Source organism: Lepisma saccharinum, chromosome 22 (genome assembly GCF_977018435.1).
Source record: "Lepisma saccharinum chromosome 22, izLepSacc3.1, whole genome shotgun sequence".
NCBI classification, from domain to species: Eukaryota; Metazoa; Arthropoda; class Insecta; order Zygentoma; family Lepismatidae; genus Lepisma; species Lepisma saccharinum.
Window position 1 is genome coordinate 49,072,773 of NC_139250.1, and position 24,955 is coordinate 49,097,727.

The 24,955-nt window shown below is 37.8% G+C and overlaps 2 protein-coding genes across 2 annotated transcripts; both read right to left on the reverse strand.

The window, feature by feature from the left end:
- Nucleotides 1-20,635: 20,635 nt before the first annotated feature.
- LOC146004862 (uncharacterized) lies at nt 20,636-20,995 on the reverse strand. The gene has a single exon (XM_083143888.1). The coding sequence runs from the start codon at nt 20,993-20,995 to the stop codon at nt 20,636-20,638; it is 360 nt and encodes a 119-aa protein (XP_083000014.1).
- Nucleotides 20,996-22,112: 1,117 nt separating this feature from the next.
- LOC146004863 (uncharacterized) lies at nt 22,113-22,721 on the reverse strand. The gene has a single exon (XM_083143889.1). It carries the CDS (start codon nt 22,719-22,721, stop codon nt 22,113-22,115), a length of 609 nt encoding a protein of 202 aa, XP_083000015.1.
- Between the last annotated feature and the right edge of the window lie 2,234 nt (nt 22,722-24,955).

The following is a 24,955-nucleotide window of genomic DNA, read 5'->3' on the forward strand; positions in this document are numbered from 1 at the left end:
ATGACTGAAAGGCAAATACGTGGATCAAACATGATCCACCGTGTTCGAAAGGTGTAATAACCTTTCGAAGCCAAAGATTATAAAAGGAAGCTCGCTCCCTGAGCTCGTTCTCATTTGGCTCATTTGGCTAATTTGGCTCATTAGTCTATCCTTACTCTTGCATTACTTCATTACTTAACAACTAACTGAACTACGACAACGGTATAAGAAGCCATTCGCGCGGGATTGCTTGGAACAGTGAGTCAAGGGTAACAGTATAGAACCTTGACATTAGTCACAATTCGGTCTGCAAGAAGCATCTGGACAAGAACATCATTCGCCTACCAGGTATGAACAAGCGTAAATAACTTTTCAATTCAACCTTCCATATCTCATTCCTCTTAGTCGGAGCAGGTTCAACTCACAAGTATATTTAAGCTCTACCTAAAATGTATTATTGAAGTATCCCTGTGACCTCAGATCCCTGGTAGAACAGGATTACAAGATGGTGGAGGTGCTTCAGGATCTTCTTGCAATTGAGTACCCTTCTGTACAAATTGCTTTAAATTGAATTAGTCTCCCCCCACTTTGGGAGCAATCTTGAAAATATTTTTTTTAGTAGTCACAATTTAATACTCCCACAGTACGCTTAAGATGCGTCAGGCCCAGTGACAATTTTGTATATTACCATACGTAATACAACCCATCTTATCTTTTGTGCCGAGTCCCCCCCACACAAAATCTGGTTCTTCTGCATAATATTCATTGTGTACGTATTTAAGCATCATTCATTATTATTTTAAAAACAACATATTAATGAAAAAAATAACTGCATACCCCTACTTTCATTTGTTCTTTGGTCAGCACGACGAACTTTAGTCTATGAATACGTCACAGATAGCATTGCACGATGCTAGATGCCTCCCTCCACCAAATCACAGGGTTAGCTACTGCAATTTCGGCGGGTCCAGTTCATTCACAACCCTTATCACCAACCTATTCCCCTCCACTAACACGGTTAAGATCTGCTAACAGGAACTACCCCAATTCTTATTAGGATTAGAAACACCCAGCAGAACCCGACACCAACCCTTAGCAAGCACCCCAACTAACATCCTACTACCTCCAACAATACTAATAGCCTTGATAACGTTCCTGTAGAAATTCCCACCACTAACATGGCCACTCCAATCCGAACTGCGTTATATCCGACGCCTTCAGCGGAAACGACCCCAAAGAAGATAACAAATATAGCGCAAGCCACGGGATGGTCGGAAGCAAAGCGAAAAGAGATGTTGCCTTTATTTTTAACTGACACAGCGTTGACTTACTTTCACGATATACAGAAAAGACCTAACTTCACAGACCTGACATATACCCAAATCAAAAATGAGCTAAGTGCCTTGTTCAAAGGCTCTTATCTCCCTGCTGAGCCCGTTCAAATAGTCCTAGCAAGGGAGCAACTAATTACAGAACCAATTCATGCATATGTTATTGCTAAAAAGGCATTGGTCCAATAGTATTTCCCGAACGCCACTGAAGAACAGACTCTATCCTATATAATCACGGGACTGCGAGCTAAATACATTGGTTGTTTACTAACAAACACTTTGCCAAAACAGAGGAATTAATAGTCCACCTACAAAATTTCGAACGCCAACAGTTATTATCTAATTCCCGAATGATGGAGGAGAAGTATGAAATTGATCAGGCTATAGCGCAATCAAGCTTGCATCAGACATTGACCCAGACGCCACTTCACAGCTGTTCTCATGCACAGGTTTACTCCCCCCTCCCAAGAAATACGCCAACTCCGGTTCAGCAATTTGCAGCGTATAACCAGAATTCAACTTCCCCCCACACACCCCGCTTATCAAGTCCAAAGTCTGCAGTCAATTCCCGCTCCTGTCATTCCCTCAGACAGTTAATCAAGGACACAGTTTCTCCTCTCAATTATCCGTTCCACAGCCTGTTACGGCTTTCCAACCAAGTTCCCAAATTCCACAGTACGCGGCGCCACCAGCTGTAGCTAGCGCGGAACCCACTCACAACGCTTCCCTCTGGTGGCGATGTAAATAAGCTTTCGACGCAGCTTGCAAACATGTCTTTGCATTCTCGCTAAGAAACCCTGAATCCGTCCTCCCTGCTTGCTTTCTGCTCAAATGTCTTGGATTTCGCGAAAAATGCTAATCAGAGCGCACATAATAGAGGCAATAGAGTTCAAAACAAGGGGATAACAACTCCCCTTCCTACAGAGGTAATTATGGGGCTAATCAAAGAGGAAACAATAAGTCGAACTTTCGAGGCCAATTTAGGGAAAAAAATAGGTTTCAACGTAAAGATCAGAATCGAAATATGGGTAATCGCGACGATACACATACATCGGCCTGTACTTTCTGTGGTCGATATAATCACTCGAGTGATAACTGCTATTGCAAATCACAAAGAGATAATAGTTTATACTAGAATCATCTTCGACTTGCAGGAACGAAATCGAAGATATTGGTAGAATAGACAAAGTTCCCATCATTGAGAAAAATGGCTTGTATTACATCAACAGTAGGATACAAGGGAAAGAAATAGATTTACTTATTGATGTGGGTTCTCAGATATCAATTTACCCTTCCCACTTCCTTCCTTCCGAAAGAAAAACTTACAATGTAAAGTCCACAATTCAAGTGTGTCTGGAACAAAACTGAGTGTGTCTGAAATTGTAGCCCTTCCTATCACAATTGGAAAGTATAAATATTCGCACCCTTTCAGAATCACAGATTCTACAACTGTCCCTCCACTTTTAGGAAATGACTTTTTGCGAACACAGATGTGTGAGATGTCGTTAAAAGAAAATACAATAACTCTTCATCATTTAGGACATACTCCAAATTACAGTATTTTGAGGTCTAAGTACAAAACTCACCAGGTGTCGCATGACATCTTCAACCAAACTGAAAATGCAAATGTGTATACGGGGAGAGCTACTCTTTCAAACACAATTCAATTAAATCCACGGTCCAAAACTTATATCAATTTGAAAATTACCACTACGACACCTAACACTCCTAAGCCTGTATTTTACCCCATCTGCTTCCCTTATGACTCAGCATGCAGTAGTCCTTCCCAATGCTACAGTAAACCCTCAATCACCTGCCATTCACATACACAACCCTACTGAAAACACAATCACTTTGGAAACAGACACGATATTAGGCGAAATATCGACATGTGAAATTTTAAATGACGTCACTTCCATTTGGGAGAATAGAATCAAAGATGTCACATTTTCATTCGCTTCTAATGAAAAAAGTACAGTAAAACAACATATCAGTGAAAGTCAACAGAAATTTGATTCCTCCCTGCTCAAAGTTAACCCTGATATTACCCCACAAGAAAGAGAAAAAATCCTAAAGCTCGCATACAGTTATGCAGATATTATTCTCTGGCCAGGGGATAAATTAACTAAAACTAGCGTTTTGGAATATGACATCAAGCTTACAAATGACACCCCAGTGTATGCCAAGACCTACCCTATACCTTTCATTACAGAGAACTCATGAAACTGGAAATTCAGAAATTATTAGACCAAGGTGTTATAGAACGCTGTGAAGGGAGTCCCTATCGACACCCAGTCGTAGTAATCAAGAAACCCAATGGGACATATCGTTTTATTTCCGACCTTAGCGCACTAAATACAATCATAGCTCCCATATCTTTGCAAACCCCAGATATCCCCACCATTATGGCAGAGATGGCTGGTAAGAAATTCAACTCCATTTTGTATATGTCCAGCGCATTCTTTCAGGTCTCATTAACAGAGCTTTCTAAGGACATTACCGCCTTCTCCATTAACAATCTTGGTATTATTAGATATGCTCGTTTATGCCAGGGATTGAAAACATCCCCCGGTGTAATGAACCGCGTAAGCGAGCTCGCCCTTAGTGGAATAGACAGTTCAGAACTTTCTATCTATACCGATGACATTATTATTTACAGCTCAAATCTCCCACACATGATTAACATACTGGACAGAGTGTTCCAAAAGTTAAGAAAAGCATCCCTTAAATTATCAACCTCTATATGTAAGCTAGCCTTTACTGAATTAAAAGTCGTTGGTAACCTGGTATCTCCAAAGGGTATTACGATTTCTGAACATATTCTTAAAGCTATTTTGGAATATCCCACCCCTAACACCATACGTAAGTTTTTTAGTTTTTTAGGACTTGTAAATTTTATCCCGCGATTTGTGCAAAAATTTGCAGGACCGACAGAATGTTTATTCAAGCTTCTCAAAAATAATGTCAAATTTGAATGGACTGACGAACCCCAGAAATGTTTCGAAACACTAAAACAAATGATAACTTCAGCCCCTATACTCCGCCCATAAGACCCTAACGACCCTCATATGTGTTCATAGATGCAAGCGGAGAAGGCATTTGCGGAGCGCTGTTACAGTCTGACGAAGAAGGAATTTTTTCATCCCTGCGCTTATTGCTTGCGAACTTTAACACCAACAGAGAAAAAAAGCTGACACACACATTTTCCCTCGAAATTGCAGGTGCATATTATGTTTTGAAAACTTTCAAATTTTTTCTTATGAATCAACGATTTGTGGTTCTCACAGACAAAAAAAAAGGATTATCCTATCTTCGTTCAACTAAACATCCCAGTTCCATTTTAGGAAGAAGAGCACTTTATTTTCAAAAGTTTGACTTCGAAATCAGGCATATCAGCGCCAGTAAAAATGAACTTGCGGATGCACATTCCCGTGCAAACTTACGGATTGAAAAGACTAATCCTGACAAGAAGAATGACGATGATAATTATGCTCTGTTCTTTCATGAATTATTTCATACACAATCAGAAAATTTTGATATTAGCACAGAACAACGTAAAGACCCCTATTTAAGAGACATTATTGACGTATTAGAAAACAAAGAACAAGCTAGTAATCCTAAGCTAGAAAAACTTTCCTATTCTTATGTACTCTAAAATGGCGTCTTATACAGGACAAACAAAATCAAAAAAGGTTTTCGGGATAGACTTTGTGTCCCCCACGCATTAAGAAATCAAGTGTTTGATCTTATTCATGCACATAAAATGAATGGAAGTCACCAAGGCAAACAAAAATCATATAATTTAATGCTTATGCGCTACTTCTTCCTTAACATGAAGAAATTTGTGTATGATAAGGTTCGACATTGCATCCCTTGCCAGATCTCAAGGAAACCAGAAGGTACTACCCCTCATATCCTCCAGACATTTCCCCCTGCCCCCTTCCATTTCAACGAATTCATCTTGACGTCTGTGGACCTCTAGTTTCTTCTAAGACTTACAAATACAAATATTTTCTATCAATAGTTGATAGTTGTACTAGATCAGTCATCACAGCTCCTTTGGCTAATCATGATGCACAAAATATAGCAATAGCTCTTTATTTAGATCGCTCAACACCCAATTCAAGCTTACTTTTACGGGAGTTATCAAATATTACAGGCGTACAACTAAAATATGTAGATACTTGTGCACATTTCACGAACGGGCTAGTTGAGAGTTCATTTAGCTATTTAAAGTAAGTCATGAGAGTTTTTGTGTTGGAGAAAAAGGATTCGTGGTGTGACTATTTAGCTAGTGCCACGTTTAGCCATAATATTACAATCCGTTCTGGTTTACTCCAGAGTGCATATTTTATTTAGTTTGGCTACAACCCAAGGATTCTAGGAGACGACAATATCTCCCAGACAAACGCACAAGGACTTGAACTCCTAACATCCATACGTAAGACCGCTCATGACAACTTACACAAACGTTTCGAACAACAGAAACAGTACACAGACCGCACTTCTAGGCAAATACAGTACTCACCAGGCCAACATGTGTGGCTTCTAGATGCCAGCCCGATTCCCGGCGATTCAAAAGCTTTTGCGTCCTCCTATAAGTACACAGGAACTATTCTTCGAAATATTAACGAGAATTCCTATGACGTTACTATCATTGACGGCAGGAACAGAGAAAAAACCGACACAATTACGGTTTCTAGGCTCAAAGCCCGCTAAGACTAGTGCCATGAATACCCCGCTAACATATACACTAACATTCATTAACACTCCACTCCGTTATCACTCTCTTTAGCTTCCTCGCTACGCACGTTGCACATGCTAACATCCCACGCTTCAGTATTCCCCCCCCTTTTCACTTCCCGTGATCGCAATGCACTTCTGCATCAGAACGAACTCATTTTAATTTTTTTTTTAACAAGCCCAGGATTACAAAAAAACGCCATCCTAATCATCGGAACATTTATAATTAATTCCTCCTGATATTTTAATGTTATTTTTATAATTTGCGAGTATACTCATAGGAATAGTCAGAACATATCACTTAGCTGATTTGACTCATAAGTACTTAGCGCGTTTATGGTTCTAACTAGCAAACATTTTTTTCCCCATTTGATGGTACATATACGCTCAAATGAAAAAAATAACAAGAACAAAGAAATAAAGAAAGAAATAACTAAGATAGAACAAGATAAATGATTTAAAGAACAAATGAACTGCGTAGAACTTGCTGAACTTTTGGCTTTTGGCCATAGCAAATTTTTTATTTACGCTCAAGTGTAACGCGAACTGCTTCTTCCTAAGCTGCAATGCACTAAATATATAATACGTAATACTCGTACTAAACATATAATACGTAAATATAGGCAAATGTTCCCACTCTCTTCTTCGATTTTATAGTTCAACTATTCATAGCATACAACATGGTATAGCACATATCTCATGAAATTATATACCTAATCTCTCTTTCCATGAACTTTTATCAATCTATTAGTTATTCTTTTTCACTTACTTTACATTATTTTTGGTTAGCAGCGAATCGAAGGCGCTTAATCCTTTGCCCACTATACATGTAAAATTCTTGCAATTATTTTCTATACGACATTTACACATATTACAGACGGAAATGTCTCGTACTCACTTAGTTCGTTCTATTATCACTGAGCTCCCCTTTCTTTTCTCATTTCAGACTCCTACCACAAGATGTCTCCCGCTCATCATGCTAGTATAGCGACCATCGTGATAGCTCTTATCGGCATTCCTATTTTATTGTTATTATTAATTATATCTTGCTGCTGTTCCCCCAAATCACGTGTCACAACACCCCAAAAATGATTAAAGATACCTTCTATAAGTTCCCCATTTGCTTTACAATCACTTTCACATACCACCGAGACAACAGTTATTCGCCCCCCACCCCCTCTTCCCCCGGCCCCTTTCTCCTCTGGTACGAAACAACAAACAAGTATTCCTAATCGATGTGCCACCACTTTTCCGAAAGGACGTCGACTTCCGGTACCTCCAGTGGGGCCCCCGACCGCCACCGCCGCCTCTCCCGGCTTGTCCGGCTATTCCCCCTCCCCACCATTGCCCACCGGCGAAATTTCCCCCTGTAAACCTGTCATTCATAAACAGGTCCTCTTCAAAACTCTGTATAATATAAGTAACCCCGCCCCTTCGCCGTCACTTCGATCAGATACTACCCCCCTCCCCCTGTAAATTCTCCTCCAGTTTCATTTGAACGTCTTTTTTCTGTTGACTTTATTACTCGCCACCATTTATTATAACTCTGCTCCGTTCCCTCTTCATTTTTCCTAATTTTTCCTTTTCGCTTCTTTCGCCATCATCGCCACGATTGCTGACGGATCATTCACTATGACCATGCTGCGTGTGCTTCCGAGAGAGAGAGATCTTGGCTCCTTGAAGTGAACTGATAATAATCTTGTGGACTTCTAGCACCGACGAACCCAATCCCGTCTGGACCGATCGGCTGATTTTTCCATCTTCCCGGCCGCGCCGCAGTACTGGAACGTTTTACAACCGTCCATCTCAGAATGTCGGCCCTCAAGCTGGCATCTCCCGTTGCAGCGCACAGAGACATCCTACTATCGAGATCCCCCTTCGTCTGAATGCTTTTCCTCTAACGTCACGCAGAACTTCCTCAGCGAAGCCCCTCCCACCCAGAGCTTGTTGACATGGCTTGCATGGCCTCACGTGTTACGCATGGTTACTTTCTTAGGCAGCAAGTGTGTTCCAGTGTTCGGCCTCGCTCAAATGACGTCACGCCCACATATTTCGTATGCGAACATTTCATGTATCTCGCCAGGTTTGTGCCCACGGAAGCTACTGTATATTGTGGTGCGTTTACATTTTCGCGCCCTGTGTGAGGTATGCTGCTATGATTCTTCGTTATGTTATGGCATTTTTTTCATCTGCTGTGAGTAAGCACCGCCTATGGCGACTTACAGTCTGTCGCGTTGCCATAGTGACGATCGCTCCTTACTCCGCCCAACCATATGCTTGCATTCCGGTGTGTACTTTGGACTGTGCAAACAATAAACAAACCCACGTGTGTTGTGCTACGTTCTTTCGCTGTGTAATGACCTGTGTTTTCCAGCTGTTATAGTGTCTTCGTGTTTTATTCAAAACTAGTAAAGTGTCAATACTACACGATTCTTTTTTTATACATATGCCTCGAGACTTCGTTTGTTAGTACTCCAAATCTTTGAATAGACAAGAGGCTTTGACCTACAGTTTATTTTTTTCCTCTACGTGTTTTGTTCAACGGTGCTTGGTGATATGACTATTTTGGTGATGTGAATATTTTGGTGAATAGTTTGGTGTATTGGTGTTCTACGGTTTTGGAATATTAATAAATGATCATTTAAAATCTAACCTCCTTCGGACATGGTTGGTCGACCATCAAAGACTGGATCGATTGACTTAACAAGGGGAATGTAGAGATATGGTGATTACAAATACGAGAAAACATCGTCAAGAGAATATTTACACTTCTTTATTCACTGGAATTGTCCGACCAACGAGCGATCTCAAGAATGCGCAAACTTCGTAATTTCCATGAAGCAATGACTGAAAGGCAAATACGTGGATCTAACATGATCCACCGTGTTCGAAAGGTGTAATAACCTTTCGAAGCCAAAGATTATAAAAGGAAGCTCGCTCCCCGAGCTCGCGCTCATTTGTCTCATTTGGCTCATTAGTCTCACATTTGTCTCTCCTTACTCTTGCATCACTCTACTACACATTACAACTAACTGAACTACGACGACGGTACTCGGCACAGTGTCATTGATAAACCGCGGAGAACGACTTTGTGTGGGCAACCCTGCTTATGTACAATGTACAAATTATATTTTGTTAACATCACAATTAATCGGTACGTTTATTAACTCTTCCATTGATTTATGTTTCGTGATCACCCTTACAGCTGCTTGCCTGTCGTAGGGCTTTCTTTTAGGTGCCGCATTATAATATCAACGATGTCATATAAATTAGCCAAAATGGTGAAATAGACGGTGCATCCTGATTTTCTATATTTCGCTCCGGAAATTTTCTTTGGATGTTTCATTAAAGGGTGTCTAATGGCTGAAATGTGTTTGGAGACATCGTATCAGTTACCCGTTGAAGAAGCTTCTAGTCTTCTCATTAGTTGTTCTGTTACGTATCTAAGTCTGTTGTATTGCATGCTGCGTTTCACCAATGAACTCATATCGATCTCTTTAATATGTGGAGTAGCATCCATAATTTGCTCTCCAATCGTTTGTTTGGTCGCATTTTTCTTCTATGTCCCTTCTGGGAATGTTTTGTTTTGCAGAAAGTACATTTAGGGAATTTGCGCGGAAATTTTCCATGATTTTCACGATTTTTCATGTTCGCTTTCTTCAGTGGCTACCTTTAGCTGCTCCTGAACAAAAAGGGATTGCAAAAAATAGTCACAAGGTGAAATAACCATAGCAGAAAATCTCATATCGCTTTTCAAATGAATTCAAGGGTATTTACTCAAGAGATACCTTTCACTTCAGTGATAGTCTTGGAAGTATAGCCGACGCGAAAGAAGGCATATCCAAAGTAAACCGTCACATGGGCGGTACTGATGTGATAGATAATGACAGCACATAAGCTAATATCTTTGTATCACAAGATCTACATGATTAAATTGAGCGCAGTCGGATTACGTTCGGAATAACATTAATTTCTGAGCCATTTTCTCATGAAACAGCAAATGGACGTGATATGACAGAAACTCACTTGAAAGTTATTCATCTGCTATACATTATATTGCAGTCCCAGAAATGGTTCTCTGATAATTGTAGTAAAATCCATAATTCTATCAAATAATATCGAGCTACTATCGTTTCTTCACCTAGAAGCCCTGCCGATAGAAATATAAAAGTTCTTGCTAAACATAAGTGAGTAACGTACCTATCTTAATAATTCCCTATTTGCCTTAATAGATCACTATATTGACTTGATTGACTATGGCACTGATAGGGAAGTTTGATGAAGGAGGACTTCGGCTTCGAGTAGTGTAAAAAATAATTATTCGCTTATTGCATTAAGACACTAGGATGTAAATTTTGTCGAGTAAGAAATCGCTTCTTATGTTACAATTTACTGTTTTAATTTGGTAAAAGTAATATCCAGGTTTGCGTCTCTCTCTAGGTCCTTGAAAGAAATAGAATTTTCAAACGAACTGCACCAAAAAAGCCTTTTTGATTAAATTCAATGGGGAACGACGAAGACTAAGGAGAAATTTTAATAAGAAAATGTACATACTTGTTGATTTGTGGGACATGACATGTACCAAATCGGGGAAGAGTATTACATTTTAAGTGACACGTTACAATTGCAAAATGTGCTGAGAGCAGTAAGAGGTTGTTTATTTCAATAAATCGATGAAGCAGTCCTTCCACGTGTATAGAGACACTCATAAATGTGAAGATATGGTAAGAATAAGTAAAGTTTCTCATGAAATATGACAAGCAGCTAGGGCCTTTCTCTGGCAACACCTTGATTGCAACCATTTAATAAGAAATGTTTCGTATTTATTATGTTTTTCCTTGAAGCTGTGATCCAAAATAGTGCTGTTTAGAGTATGTATTTTGTTCAGTTTAAATATTTCACACCATTTGTTCAAAAAATTTATAATGAGTCCTTTTTCACTGAAATTAGACATAATACGTAATCTGTACATTACAATCATCAGTGAATGAATAATTCTAAAAGCTTCGTCGGAATACTTCTTTTGTATATTATTAAAATGGACAGTATTATTAACATGTGAACGTTATTTGTGCGTTCAACGTAAATGGGACTGCTGTCCTGTGACGAACAAATCATGAAATGAACTATTTTCGGTATATGAGATTTCTTTGTAATAGAACTTTCTGTGTAAGGATTAAATCAACATTTTCAATTTCAGGTAAAATACACAAAGGAGTGCTCCAGGGATCTCCATTGGGACCTCATCCCTTTGTTATATATTTGAATGATATTTCTAAAGTAATCAAGCATGCCAAATATATATTTTATGCTGATGATATCAAGATATACACTGAAATAGACACTGACGATAGACATGTTCAGCTGCAATCTGATCTTAATGCAATCAGTAACTCGATTGCTAATAATCAACTTGATATGAATAGAGATAAATCCTTTATTATTACGTTTACAAGGAAAATTCAGTGGCTCAGTCATAATTATAAATTAGAGTCATGTGCAGTAGAAACAGATGAAGTTATCAAAGATTTGGGTGTCGTGAGGCATCATTTTAAAGATCGTGTGCATGAAATTGGAAGAAACGCTAGAAAGAAAAGCACCCACTTAATCAACAAGTGGTCAAATTTTTAAAAAAATATATTACTTCAGTTATTTCCTGTGTATGTGAGGCCTCGTTTGGAACACAATACAACTTGGAATCTTGCATGTAACAATAATATGAAAATCATGCCTAAAAATGTACAGAAAAGATTTGTTTCACTTTTGTACATTATATTCAGGCTCTTTAGATTTTATTATGAATATTACAATTTGTGAGACAAGTTAAATATTTCTTGCCTTTTGGAAAGAAGAAATATTAACGATTACAATTTTATTTGCAAATTAATTAATGGAAAACTTGATGTACCATATTTCCTATCTACAATTACACTAAAGACACTATGTTCTCCGAAATAACTGCTCTGTAATTTCTGCCTTTTCTTATTTTAGATATAATAGGTATTTCAATTTTCTTATATCTTAATGCGGTCATAATCTACTGGAGTCTAATAACCTATTATTATGAAAATAACATGTGTAATTTTACTCTTAACGTGTTTCTTAGTATAAGTGATTGCATTGTCCTTTATAAATTTGTAATTCTTTTATTTTAACGTAATTGGTGCTCTTAGTGTATTTTATCATGTAGTACTCTTATTTTATTTTTATTGGATTTATTGTGTATATGTCATATATTATCATAAACTGCTGTATTGGACCAGTATGCTCTTTATAAGCAATATAATTAAAGACTAAATGAATAAATAAATATCTGTGTGCAATATAGGAACTTTCATAAGTGCATTGATTACGTTAATGGGCATGATATTGATTTACGGTTTACGTTACGTAATGTCTTTCAAACAAAGGAAAATTAAGAATGATCTGTTATTCAGTGACATCATGTTGCATAGTACACTTTTGTACTGGAAGCTGAAGTTATTGTTCCATTTCAATATTGAGACACTAAAACGTGACACCATACACCCATTATTTTCGATTGATCAAAACAATATTAACTGTTGCAATTGATGAAACATTTCTGAGGAAGCAAATGCTATTATTATTCACGAACTCGAAATATGCAGTAAATATCCTATGTCATTCTTATACCCCAATAAAACATAATAGATATTCTCTGAAAAACAAGAAGTAACTTGAGGGAATATGGTAAATACAGAATAATATGTCATAATGCCGATATAGTATTATTCTGTGACCGAGAAGTATATCAGTCTTGAGAGAATTGATTCATGCAAGGAAATATCACGAAAAGATTAAAATTACACTGAATTTTTCATAAATAAATTAACGTCAATACTTATTATTTTCATCAGAATGTGAAAGTACAAAATGAATGTTTTTATATTTATCCATTAACCAATGGACACAATATTTAAATTTTCGTTTAAAATTGTCCGTTGGTCCATGGAAACATTGATCTATCTAGTTATGAATATTACATAACTCAATACACCAGAGGCCGGACCCCGTGGCCGAGTGGTTAGCACATCGCTCTGCAACGCATGGGGTCCCGGGTTCGAATCCCGCGCGGGCATGGTTGTTTGTAAATGTCCATTCAACAATTTCATCCTTTATCCCCATCTTCGCAAATTAGCCAAGAGGCACAAAACGCCAAGTAAAATAAAACAAATCAAAATAATCAATCAATAATTCAATACACCATGAAACAGCAACCTCCAAAACTGTTTAGTAGGAATGCAGTGCAATAAAGTTATTTCCAAACTTTAAACAATACGTTAAAATAGAGACAAAGTTCAACATTTACCCTCAACGCCTTATTCCGTATTGTAGTCATACTCATATTTTTCAAACTCCAACTTTGAAGAGAGAATTTCTGGAACTCTATATACATGGAATGGTCCGTATTTGTTACTAGCCAAAACAGTTCTTTTAACATATCCCTCTTGGTTATATTGGATTCACTAAAAACATAAAAAAACTATGTATATATATATATATATATATATATATATATATATATATATATATGTTTACACATACATATATACATACATACCCACCCTATATATATATATATATATATATATATATATATATATATATATATATATATACAGGGTGTTTCTGTGATCGTGTTACAGACTTGCAGAGATGATGGAAAGGAACAAACGCAACAAAATGAGATATTAGTGAATGAATAGTGACTGCAGCGCTGTGTGGGCGACCCAGATTCCATGCCTTTGTGCTTTTCACAAAATACTGAGTACTGTTTGATGAGAGACGGTATAATGAATTGTCGCAATAGCCATGTATGGGCTGATGAAAATCCTCATGCCACAATCGTGAAGGGTCATCAAGACAGACTTGCTGTAAACATGTGGGCGGGCATTGTCAGCGAAAATTTAATAGGTCTTACGTTTATTTTACCGCCACGATTAACCAGTGTACACTGTGTTTCTGAGATATATCCTCCCCTAATTATTCGAACATGGTCCACTTCTCGTTCGTCAACGAATTTGCTTTCAACATGAAGGGGCCCCAGTTCACTTCGTAGCTGTTGCTCGTGATATTCTGACACAGACCTTCCCACAGCGGATCTGCCCCCCTTTTTGTGTGGTCATGTCAAAGTGTTGTCTACGAGACGCCTGTGAGTAATGAAGAGTATATATTGGCAAGAATCCTTGCTGCCTAAGTGATTTGGTCCGAACGACTCTTGGTTATTAGAGCTGATGGGACAGACCTTATTCCGACGCTGTCATGCATGTATCGAGTCAGTGGGGCGCCACTTTGAACCACTGCTGTAATGATGGCTGCAGTTACTACTCATTAAAGCACTACTATGATTCTTCTGTGTTTGTTTTCCAGTTTTCCAGACATCCTTTATGGTTCCTCTCCACCTTTTGCGTGGTTGCCTGTCTTTGGAAGGTTTTGGCTTGTAACTTTTGACTCGAGCATTTCCGGACCAGAGTTCCCCATCTAATTTTTTGCGTTTTTCCCCTTCCTTCATCCCTGCTAGTCTGTAAGGCGGTCACAGAAACACCCTATGTGTGTGTGTGTGTGTGTGTGTGTGTGTGTGGTTGTGGGTGATGGTGTGTGGGTGTGTGTGTGGGGGTGTTCAGAAAGAAATTAGTTTTTTTTTTACTTGATTGTGTGTCACTTATGCATTTTTTTGTGATCTCCAGATGTAACATTCGATTAATTCCGCAAACTGCTGCTTCTGCACTTCACAGTTATAAGCATAAAATGCAACATGGCGGCGTCTGGAAGGGAGAAGACATTGTGCCCTGTAATTTCAAGAAACATAAACCGATAAAACGACTGAGAAATCATCAACAATGTATTTAAAAACTTAACAAGGGTTTGAACTGTCACAAGAAACTGTGTGGGGAGTTGCAATTACTCCAACCTCTGACACCTCTCCAAATGCCGCCATTTTACATTGTATGCTTCAGCTGCAAGGTGTGGATCCAGAGGTATTGGATGGTAATATGTCCTTTAATTGTAGTATTTTTTTCTTCGTTTAAAATGAGCAATTCAGTAAGCACTGACATGTTCAGAAACGGTGAACCTTAGATCTTTAAATAATATAAACAGTCTAGTTCTCACAATGTGTGGTGTTTGCTTATGGATTGTATCATTTAAATTTACACCACATTCTCCTCTTTAATTTCTTAAGAGAAGGTTTGCGTCAGCCGCCTTGCATGTAAAACCGGCAACCCCGCTTCCCCTAGCGGGAAATTATGTAACTCGGCTGAGAAACCACGCCCCCTACTCTTCGTAGCGGCCGATGTTTGTCACGAGAGCGAGCAGTGGTAATCGAGGCATACTCAAGGAAAGGAGGGTCTTCTCCTCGACAACACACCGGCGCAGGTGATCGGAAACTGGCATAGACTGGATTTGACCGCACCGTTTTGACTTTTGGTGTGAACATGAAACAGTCAGGTATAATTACATATTTTGTTTTGTTTAGTTAAAGACCGGTTCATTCATTCCATTCTTGTGACAGGTTCATTTGTGCGAAATACTTACGTTAAATATTCCATGCCACCAAAATGTACGGAGTGGCTGCGGTGGCTCAGTCCGGTTCCGTGGAAGCCTTCAGAGAGAGCGGACGCGGAAACTAGTTGCTCCGTGAAGGTCAGTGAAAAGTTGCCCTCAGGAAACAACGAGCGGGAGTGCCGTGTGCGTGTTGCTTGTGGCGTTTGGTGCAGTTGGCTGGCGAGTAAGTAGAATTGGAAAAGTACTTTAGAATAGTAAAAAGACGAATATTATTAGACAAAATACCATTCAGATACGTTTTCCGTTTGGGGCACCGAGGCCGTCGGCGCGAGAAATTCATGACTTTATACATAGACAATTTCAACTCCACGTAGATGAGATCTTGGGAATACAAATACCTACGCATTTTCGATGCGTTTTCGTAAAATGTATGAGAGAAGCAATAATGACGCGAATATTAGAGAAATGTTGTCCGGAAACAAACTTTTGTTATGATAATGGTGAAACTATAAAAGTGTTTTGAGTGATGCGGGGAGAGAAAGAAAAGCGGTACTAGAATTAGATGATGACTGTGTGAAAGAAAAAATGACGGAATTTGGGAACGTGGAATGTATAGACAAAGAAACATGGTCTGAAAACTTTAAATATCAAGTTTACAACGGGGTGAGAATAGTGAAAATGGAACTGAAAAAAACGATTCCGTCGTTCATTACAGTAAAATCTCATCAGTGCCATGTGAGTAGAAGGTAAACCCGCCAACGTCTGTTGCTATTTAATATTCGCAATTTATTTGCACGTACTTATAACTAATTTGCGCGGGTTTTAATTAATTTGCACGTACTTAGAATTCATTTGCATGCACTTAGAATACTTTATATTTATGTATTTGCATGTTTATAACTTTTATGAATATATAATTATTTATTTTATGAAAAATATGTATATAGAAGGTAATTAGAGGTACTAAACGCTATGCATATGTTTTTATATTCATTACTGCAAAGTATGTAATGTATGAAACTATAATAATTAATGTTTATAATACTGAAAATAAGAGTTTATGGTTTATGAACCGCTATGAAGGATGTTAATGGTACGAAAGAATACGGTCCGGTACTCGAACCCGCGATATGTAACGCTAATAAATGGTTAGGCCTATAGTGTACAATGTATGTAATAATGTTATTATGGTATGAAAGACGATGGTACGCCACACTAGACAGACAAGGGTGAACTCCGCGCAGGTAGAGGAGAAAGGAATTTGTGATGTGCGGTCAAGGTCAAATGACGTCAGAACGCCAGAACAAAGAAAGAACCCGATTGACCAATCAGAACCGGTTTTTCCAAGGTTAACTAAAACGCAAGAACAGGAGAAAGGTATGCAACGCTGTAGGGCAAGAGAGGGATTGAACCAGACAACAAAGGATGTCTGGGGATGCGCAGCAAGGGTCAAATTTTTTGAAACTGTGCGTCGCTTGCATGCTAGAATATGTTTCTGTCTAAGTAGGCCAAGGTTTTCTACAACACTAGAACAAAGGATGTCTGAGAATGCGCGATGTAGGTCAAATCTCTGAAGCTATGCGTCGCTTGTAGAACCGGTTTCCGCCGCCAATTAATATTCCGCTCAGGGTTGCCCTAAGGCACAGGACGCATTTGCGCGTGGTTTTAGGCTAGAACGCTTGCATGTCAGAACAGGTTTCTGTCTAAATAAGCCAAGTTTGCCCAGAACACAAGAAAAAAGGATTTTTGGATACCCAATTAGATTGGAGCGAGAACTTTACTTTGAACAAGGAGAACGAAGCGTAAGGGTTTTTTATATGTACTAGGAAGAAGGGAGAGCTATCAGGGACTGGACCTACAGTTTTCACTATTTGCTTTTATCACGGGGTATCGAACCTAGGACCCTTTGGTTATTGATTTAGGTAGTAAATTTATGTTACTGCGTGCTATTTAACATAATATCCAGTTTATTTTTTACCAAACTTTGACTTTATGTCAAACATTTTCCCAGCTTATCCTTATTTTTATCAAAATAACACAATTCAATCTGTTCAGGAAAGACTTTTAGTTACATTTTCGACGCACAAAGTGTGTGTTCTCAACTTCTATCTGTTAATTTCACAAGTTTAGGCTTATTATTACTCAAATAACACAATTTAATCTGTTCAGGAAAGACTTTTAGTTATATTTTCGACACACAAAGTGTGTGTTCTCAACTTTTATCTGTTTATTTCACAAATTTATATCTATTTTTACCAAAATAACACCATTTATACTATTCAGGAAAAACTTAGTTAAATTTTCGACACACAAAGTGTGTGTTCTCAACTTTTATTTGTTTATTTCACAAGTTTAGCATAATATTTACTCAAATAACACGATTTGAACGTGTTTTTTTATTACATTTTGGACACGCACGCACTCACACACACACACATCCACACACACACGCACACACACACAGAGAGAGAGAGAGAGAGAGAGAGAGAGAGAGAGAGAGAGAGAGAGATTTTTTCCAAGATTACAGGATTGTTCTCTAGTTTACTCAAATAACACAATTTAGATGTGGTTTGAATTAAATTTTGTACACATGAAGTGTGTTTCGTCAAGTTTTACCCTTTTATTTTACAAGTTTAGGTTTAATATTACTCAAATAACACAATTTAATCCAGTCAGGAAGGATTTGTTATTATATTTTGGATGCACAAAGAGATGTTTTCAACTTTTTTACTGATTTTTTGCAGGGTATGTATTAATTTTCATTTATTTTGTTTTGTATCATATATACATTTACACATTTTTAACTTAGAGTTTAGTATTTTTTTAAATTTTTTCAAAAACACTAAAGAAAAAGTACTTTTAGCTAAAATGTAAGCCACAGAATATATTATTATTATTATTATTATTATTATTATTATTATTAGGGTCTACTGATTTCCACTATGCTATTTTTGGTTCTGTATTTCTATATGTATTTATTTAGGTCAGGTTACGCCTGCTACGTAGGAAAGTTTGTTTATTTTAGAGTTTGCTGAGTATTTTGTTACTTTTATACTAAGTTTCCGAAATATGTCAGGTAGGCCTCCATCCATATACTTTTGTTTTTGCTGTTTGGAGATGATGCGATCAGCATCACTCTCCATCTGCTTTTTATTTTATGTACCCAATATTATTTTAAGGCTTAGTGAATTCTAGAGCCTATTTATGCAGGAGAGAGGGCTTGAAAATTTTGATCTCAGATAACCCACAACTATTTGTCAAGAGTATTTTAAAGGATATTTTATATTTATTATGTGCCACTAGAATATCAAAGCTTTCTTAATTGTTATGTCTGTAACGCTGTTATTGTCTTTATAGCTAAGGCTTACTGGATAAAGTACACGAAATGTTTATCATTTCGACTATTTGCCTTTATACAAGGCCAAATTTTTTAGTGTAACGAAAATTATTGTGTGTCTATAAAGACTGAAATCCCTTTACCGATGGGTCCATAACTGGACGCTTACCAACATTGTTTTTACTGTTTCACAAGAATGCTATCTTTTATACACCCAATATTTGCTTTTTCAAGTAACTACTTGTACCAGAAGTACTTACAGGCCAACCCTAACTAGACTTCGATTTATTCTATATCAGGTGCTAAATTTATAAAGAACTATGATTGTGTATATTTCTGAGGAAGTACGCAAAAGCAGATTACCCGATTAAAGTATCTGAAAAACAGATTTTTCTATGTAAGTATATTTTTATTGACTGGATTATTTAACAGATCAAACAGGAGGACTGCAAAATTCATTAAATGTAGTTCTATAGTATAGGTGGTTTCAGAGATATAAAAAGAACAAATATAAGATTTCGCTTTTTTTTTGCTTCTGAGGCTAATCGCGACGCTAAGGGTAAATGGCGAGGAAATGTAACGGAGGAGAAACAGTCCCAAATGTTATGGGCTGCACGTAAATTAATATCACAGAGATATTACAGTAGGTGTAGGTTCTACCACCAGAACATTTCTATTATAATAATACTGGTTATGCTGCACTGTTAGCTAAATATGCTGATATTTGAGAAACTTAAAAGCTTATTTGCAAAATTTTAACATAAATAATAATCTGTTGGACTGTAAACATATTTTATATCCATTCTGCACAAGATCCGATGACAAAATTTAAAAATTGTAATCGCCCAGACAGGGACTCGAACCCTGGACAGATAGGTTAAAAGCCTAACGCTATACCAACTAAGCTATCTGGGCACAAGGTATTCTTTTCTTGAAAAGTTAGTTATGTTAAGAAATATATTGAAACAGTTGAGAACATTTTTGGTCTGGTTCGACAGAGAAGGAGACAACATTTCCAAATTTTTACAGACTGGGTGTATTTTTCCACTATAGAGGCTTTCACTATATGTAATTGGAAACGCTAAAGTTCAGCTAGCTTCCAAAATTGAGGTAAAGATTGTGTTTGGCGAGATTAACAAGTTACAATTATATCCAGTTACGGACAAATAAAGCTAAAACTCTCAGATTTACTGTACTAGCCAAGTTTTAGTAACATTTTCTACACTTTAGTACTAATACCAAAGAAATAGATATATTTTATTTATAATTTGACAAAATGTACTAGTATTTAATTCACAAAGTTAGGTAAAAAACAGTAATTTTTTTAAATATTGTTGCTGCCTTCAAATTTTATGTTATTTAGCCACTAACAACTGGTTTACACTGTTTGGCATCATTTAAATAGGAAAAGAAGGAATTATTTGTTTAGTATTTTTACTACTTTATATTTATTTAAGAAAACAATTCTACAGTTTAACTTAATTTTTGACAAATTGTTACTAATTTATATATCAAAGTTATGTTATTTAGAGTGTATGAAGGCGTATAAAGTTAATATTTGTACTTATCAGTTCAACTAACAATTATATTTTACACACAAAAGATAATGTTTACAGTTAAATTACTTGAATCAGAGAATAATATTTTACAGTAATTGATTCATTCAGCACTAGTCAGTACTTTTATGCATTTTTAAATTTTCTATTACTTACTTACTTACTTACTTAGTCGATCCTCTTCTACCTTGCGGTGTTGAGGTTTCCCAGAGGGTCTTCCATCGGATTCTGTCTCGGGCCAGCTCCTTTGCTCTCCTCCACTCTCCTCCTCTAGCCTCTACAGCTACCTTCACATTTTCTTCCCATGTTCTTCTGGGTTTCCCGCGTGGTCTTGCTCCTTGCATCTTTGCATTCAAGGCTTGTTTAGCTATTCTGTAGTCTTCCATTCTTTGTATGTGCCCAAACCATCGTAACTGGTTCTGTTCGATTCTCTCAAGCACTGGTGATACGCCCAGGCTAGCTCTAATGGTCTGATTCCTAATTTTGTCTCTTCTTGTTTTCCCTTCTATTTTGTGAGAAATCATCCTTTCTGAAGCCTGTATTTTACTCCTATGTTTATTTGTCAATGTCCAGTTTTCACTACCGTAAAGTAATGTAGGTAAATATATCACTTTATACACACGGACTTTCGTAATTTTGGTCACTAATGGATTATTTAGGAAATTTCTCTTTAGCGCATTAAAGAGTCTCCCTGATGCTTGGGATCGAGCTATAATTTCACCATCTATTCTACCATCTTGCTGCACTATAACCCCGAGGTATTTAAAATCTGTAGTCTGTTCTAATGTCGTTCCATTATTCAAAGCAATCTGATGTATATTTGGCTGTCGTGCCATCATCATAGTCTGAGTCTTTTTATCATTTATCTTCATACCCCACTTTTTTAACTCTTTTTCCCAGATTCTCACGTTCTTTTGTAAATTTCTTTCGGAATCTCCCAATATTAATATGTCATCGGCGAAGGCACAGTGGTTTATATATATTGGTTTTAAAAACCTATACCCCAGCTTGAATTTCTGTACCTTCCCATTGCATGATTTAATAACATCATCCATTAAGGTAATAAAGAGGAGTGGGCTAAGGATACATCCTTGTTTAAGTCCTAATATAGTCTCAAACTCTTGAGACTCTGCATTGCAGGTGCGGACATAGTTTCTACATTTCTTATACAGACTCTGCGTTGCTGTAATTAATTGATTGCTAACATTTCGTTGTTTTAGTATTTTCCATATTTCATCTTTCGGAATGGTGTCGAAGGCTTTCTCTAGATCTATGAAAGCCATATGTGCTTCTTTTCCATATCTCATCAGTTTTTCACTGATCTGTCTGATGGTAAATATGAGGTATTGTGTGCTTCTTCCTGGTCGGAATCCGCACTGTGCCTCGTCTAGCTGTGGCTCTACCACCTGCATTATTCTATCTTCTAGTATCCTCGCATATACTTTCCCCGGCACACTCAATAGCGATATCCCACGATGGTTTTTGCACTCTCTATTATCTCCTTTTTTAAATATTGGCACAATGACACTACGCTCCCATTCAGCTGGTATCTTCTTTACTTTCCAAATGAGATTAATAATCTTAAGTAGTATGTCTTGACCACTTTTGCCCATGAATTTAAGCATCTCAGGTGCTATCTGGTCATGTCCTGCAGCTTTGCCTAGTTTCATTTTCTTTAGTGCTCTTTTTTAGCTCCTCCATACTTATGTCTTCTTCAGTTTCTCCCTCCTCTTGGTGTTGCTGTTTCTCTTCCTCAGTCTGTTCTTTCTCCATTTTTCCAATTTCCATATTTCCTCCAAGCAATTCTTGGAAATATTCTTTCCACCGCTCCATAATGTCATTTTCACTTCGGAGGAGGTTACCACTTTTGTCTTTTATGAACTTAAGAGGACATTGCTTCTCTGTTCGCATCGATTTTAATACTTTGTAGAACAGCTTTTGGTTATTTTGTAGGTTTCCTTCCATTGCTTCTCCAAATTTTTCCCATGACTGTTGTTTTGCATCTTTCACTATATTCTTCACTACTAATCTTAGATGTTTATAAGCTTCATAGTCACTTAAATGCTTTGTGAGTAGGTATTTTTTCCACCTTTGCTTCTTTTCCTTTACCATTTCTTTTATCTCTTCCGTCCACCATGCTGTTCTTCTCTGTTGTTGCTTTCCGCTGGACTCTCCGCAGATTTCGGCCGCCGCTCCTAAGATTGCCTCTTTATATAAACTCCATATTTCTTCCAGTTTATCTTCTCCCATAGTGGGCCACTCCAATGTTTCCACCCTTTGTTTCACAGCCTCTTGATAATATTTTTGTCTTGCCTCTTCTCTCAATGTATATACCTTTATTCTTTTTTTTTAGGTTTCCTTTTGTTATCACCAGGGTCCTTGGTCTTGATATTAACATGTAACTGCATAATTACTAAGTAGTGGTCACTTCCAATCTCGTAACCTCTATATGCTCTTGCATCTAAGATAAATCTCCACTGTTTCCTCTGTGTCAATATGTAGTCAATAATAGATTTTTCCTTTCGGCTGGGGACTTCTCTTGTATATCTATGTGTTTCTTTATGTGGGAACATTGTGTTCGTAATTACAAAATCATTTCCTGCACACATATCTAGTAATCTTCTCCCATTATTATTCTGGTGTGTCTCGCCGTATTTCCCTAGCAGCCCTTCCATTCCTTCTCCCCATGCACACTTTTTGTCCCCGCACTATGGTCTCTTAATGTTAACTAAACCTTGTCTACCAGTCTAAGTGACCCAAAAGCACCTGCCGGATTTCCATTTAAATACGATTCTTTCTAATTGCAATTGGTAGAAAGTAAACTGTCTTTGCCCCTCCCCCTCTCGCTCCGTTAAGACACCTAGTTGCCGCTACTATGTGCATACATTTTCAAGCAACTGAAACAACATGTAACAAACGCATGTGAAAGAAACACTACAGGAAACAATATACAGGGTTATTAAAAAAGAACGGTACAAAACTAAAAATAATGTATTTCTTATCTGAAAAGGGATACAAAAGCAATTGTGGTTGGGAAAGAAGAAAGGATGGTTGTAAATTTACCTGGGCAATTACATATGTTGGATATGAGCACCCTAGGTAACATGGAAGATGTCAAAACGATAAGCCATTTCTTTCCAGACGCGTTCCGACATATCCTTTTCTGCTGCACAGACATCCAATTGATTCAAAACTTATGCACCCAGCGTTTCACGCAGCGTCTATAGGGTGGTCGTTTCTTGAATTTCGCACAAAAGTGTCTCCAAACTGTAACAACTGCCCCTGTTCGCGCAAATTTCATTACACGATATGCTTGCTCTACCTTCGTTGTTGCCATTTGAGCTACCAAGAACAAGTAGCGCCTCTAGCGGATTTTACGTCAACTACAACTACAGGCTATAAATTTACAACCTTCCTTTCTTCTTTCCTACCAGAATTGCTTTTGTATCTCTTTTCACTTAAAAAAAATAACTAGGGGTGTGCGGGATCCCGAATATTTTTCCTGTCCCGATTCCGACCTCAGGAAATGATTTCCCGATTTTTCGGGATCCCGAATTGTCGGGAAATCCCGACATTTAGGAGAAATCCCCACTTTTAGGAACCTGACAGCTCGAAATTTTCTGGCTATTCGGGAATCCCGATCATTTGGGAATTCTCGATCTTTCGGCAAACCTAATTCTTCGTGAAATCTCGAGAGATCGGGAATCTCGACCCCTCGAGAATTCCCGACAAGTCGGTAAACATGACCGTTCGAGATTTCCCGACTGTTCAGGATTCCCGATTGGTCTGGAATACCGACTTATCTTACCATTCCCAAGAGTTTGAAAAATGTAGAATAGTAGTGATATATGAACTCTTTGGAGAACTGCTGAATGACTAATGCATTCATAGCTAAATTGAGGGTGAATTATGTACTATGGAGGAATGGCCAACAATTTTCAGATTCGGATTAACGGTTGCAAAATACCCGGATCCTAGAACAGAGTACCCGTTATCCGATATCAAGATATTAGAACCGAGTACCCGAATCTGTATCTCCGAGCCAAGGACGTACTTGAGGGGTCCAGGGGGTTCGGACACTCCTCCCCGAAAGGTTTATCATGTACTAAAATTAAATAATGGAAATATACTCGTTTATCATTTGTTGTTCAATTTCCTCTGAACTAATTGCAAGGCAAGGATTATAGGGTTTTGAGACACGAAGGACGTATTTAGGTGGTCCGGACCACCCCCACCCGAATCACTTATTATGTACGAAAATTAAATAATGAAAATATACTCGTTTAGCATTTGTTCTTCAATTTCCTCTGAACGTATTAGAACGTATTGGAATAACCCGTCTCTCCCGCGTGGCAGTCAGTCACCCTACCACCTCTTTCATATTGGGGTTAAAGAGGTTTGAAGGACACGAAGGACGTATTTAGGCACCCAGGGGTCCGGACCCACTGAAAGACATATGAAGTACTAAAATTAAGTAATGAAAA

Excerpts from the sequence above, each read along its gene's own strand:
- LOC146004862 (XM_083143888.1), bottom strand. The coding sequence starts at position 20,995 with ATGATTTCTCACAAAATAGAAGGGAAAACAAGAAGAGACAAAATTAGG.
- LOC146004863 (XM_083143889.1), bottom strand. The coding sequence starts at position 22,721 with ATGGGAGAAGATAAACTGGAAGAAATATGGAGTTTATATAAAGAGGCA.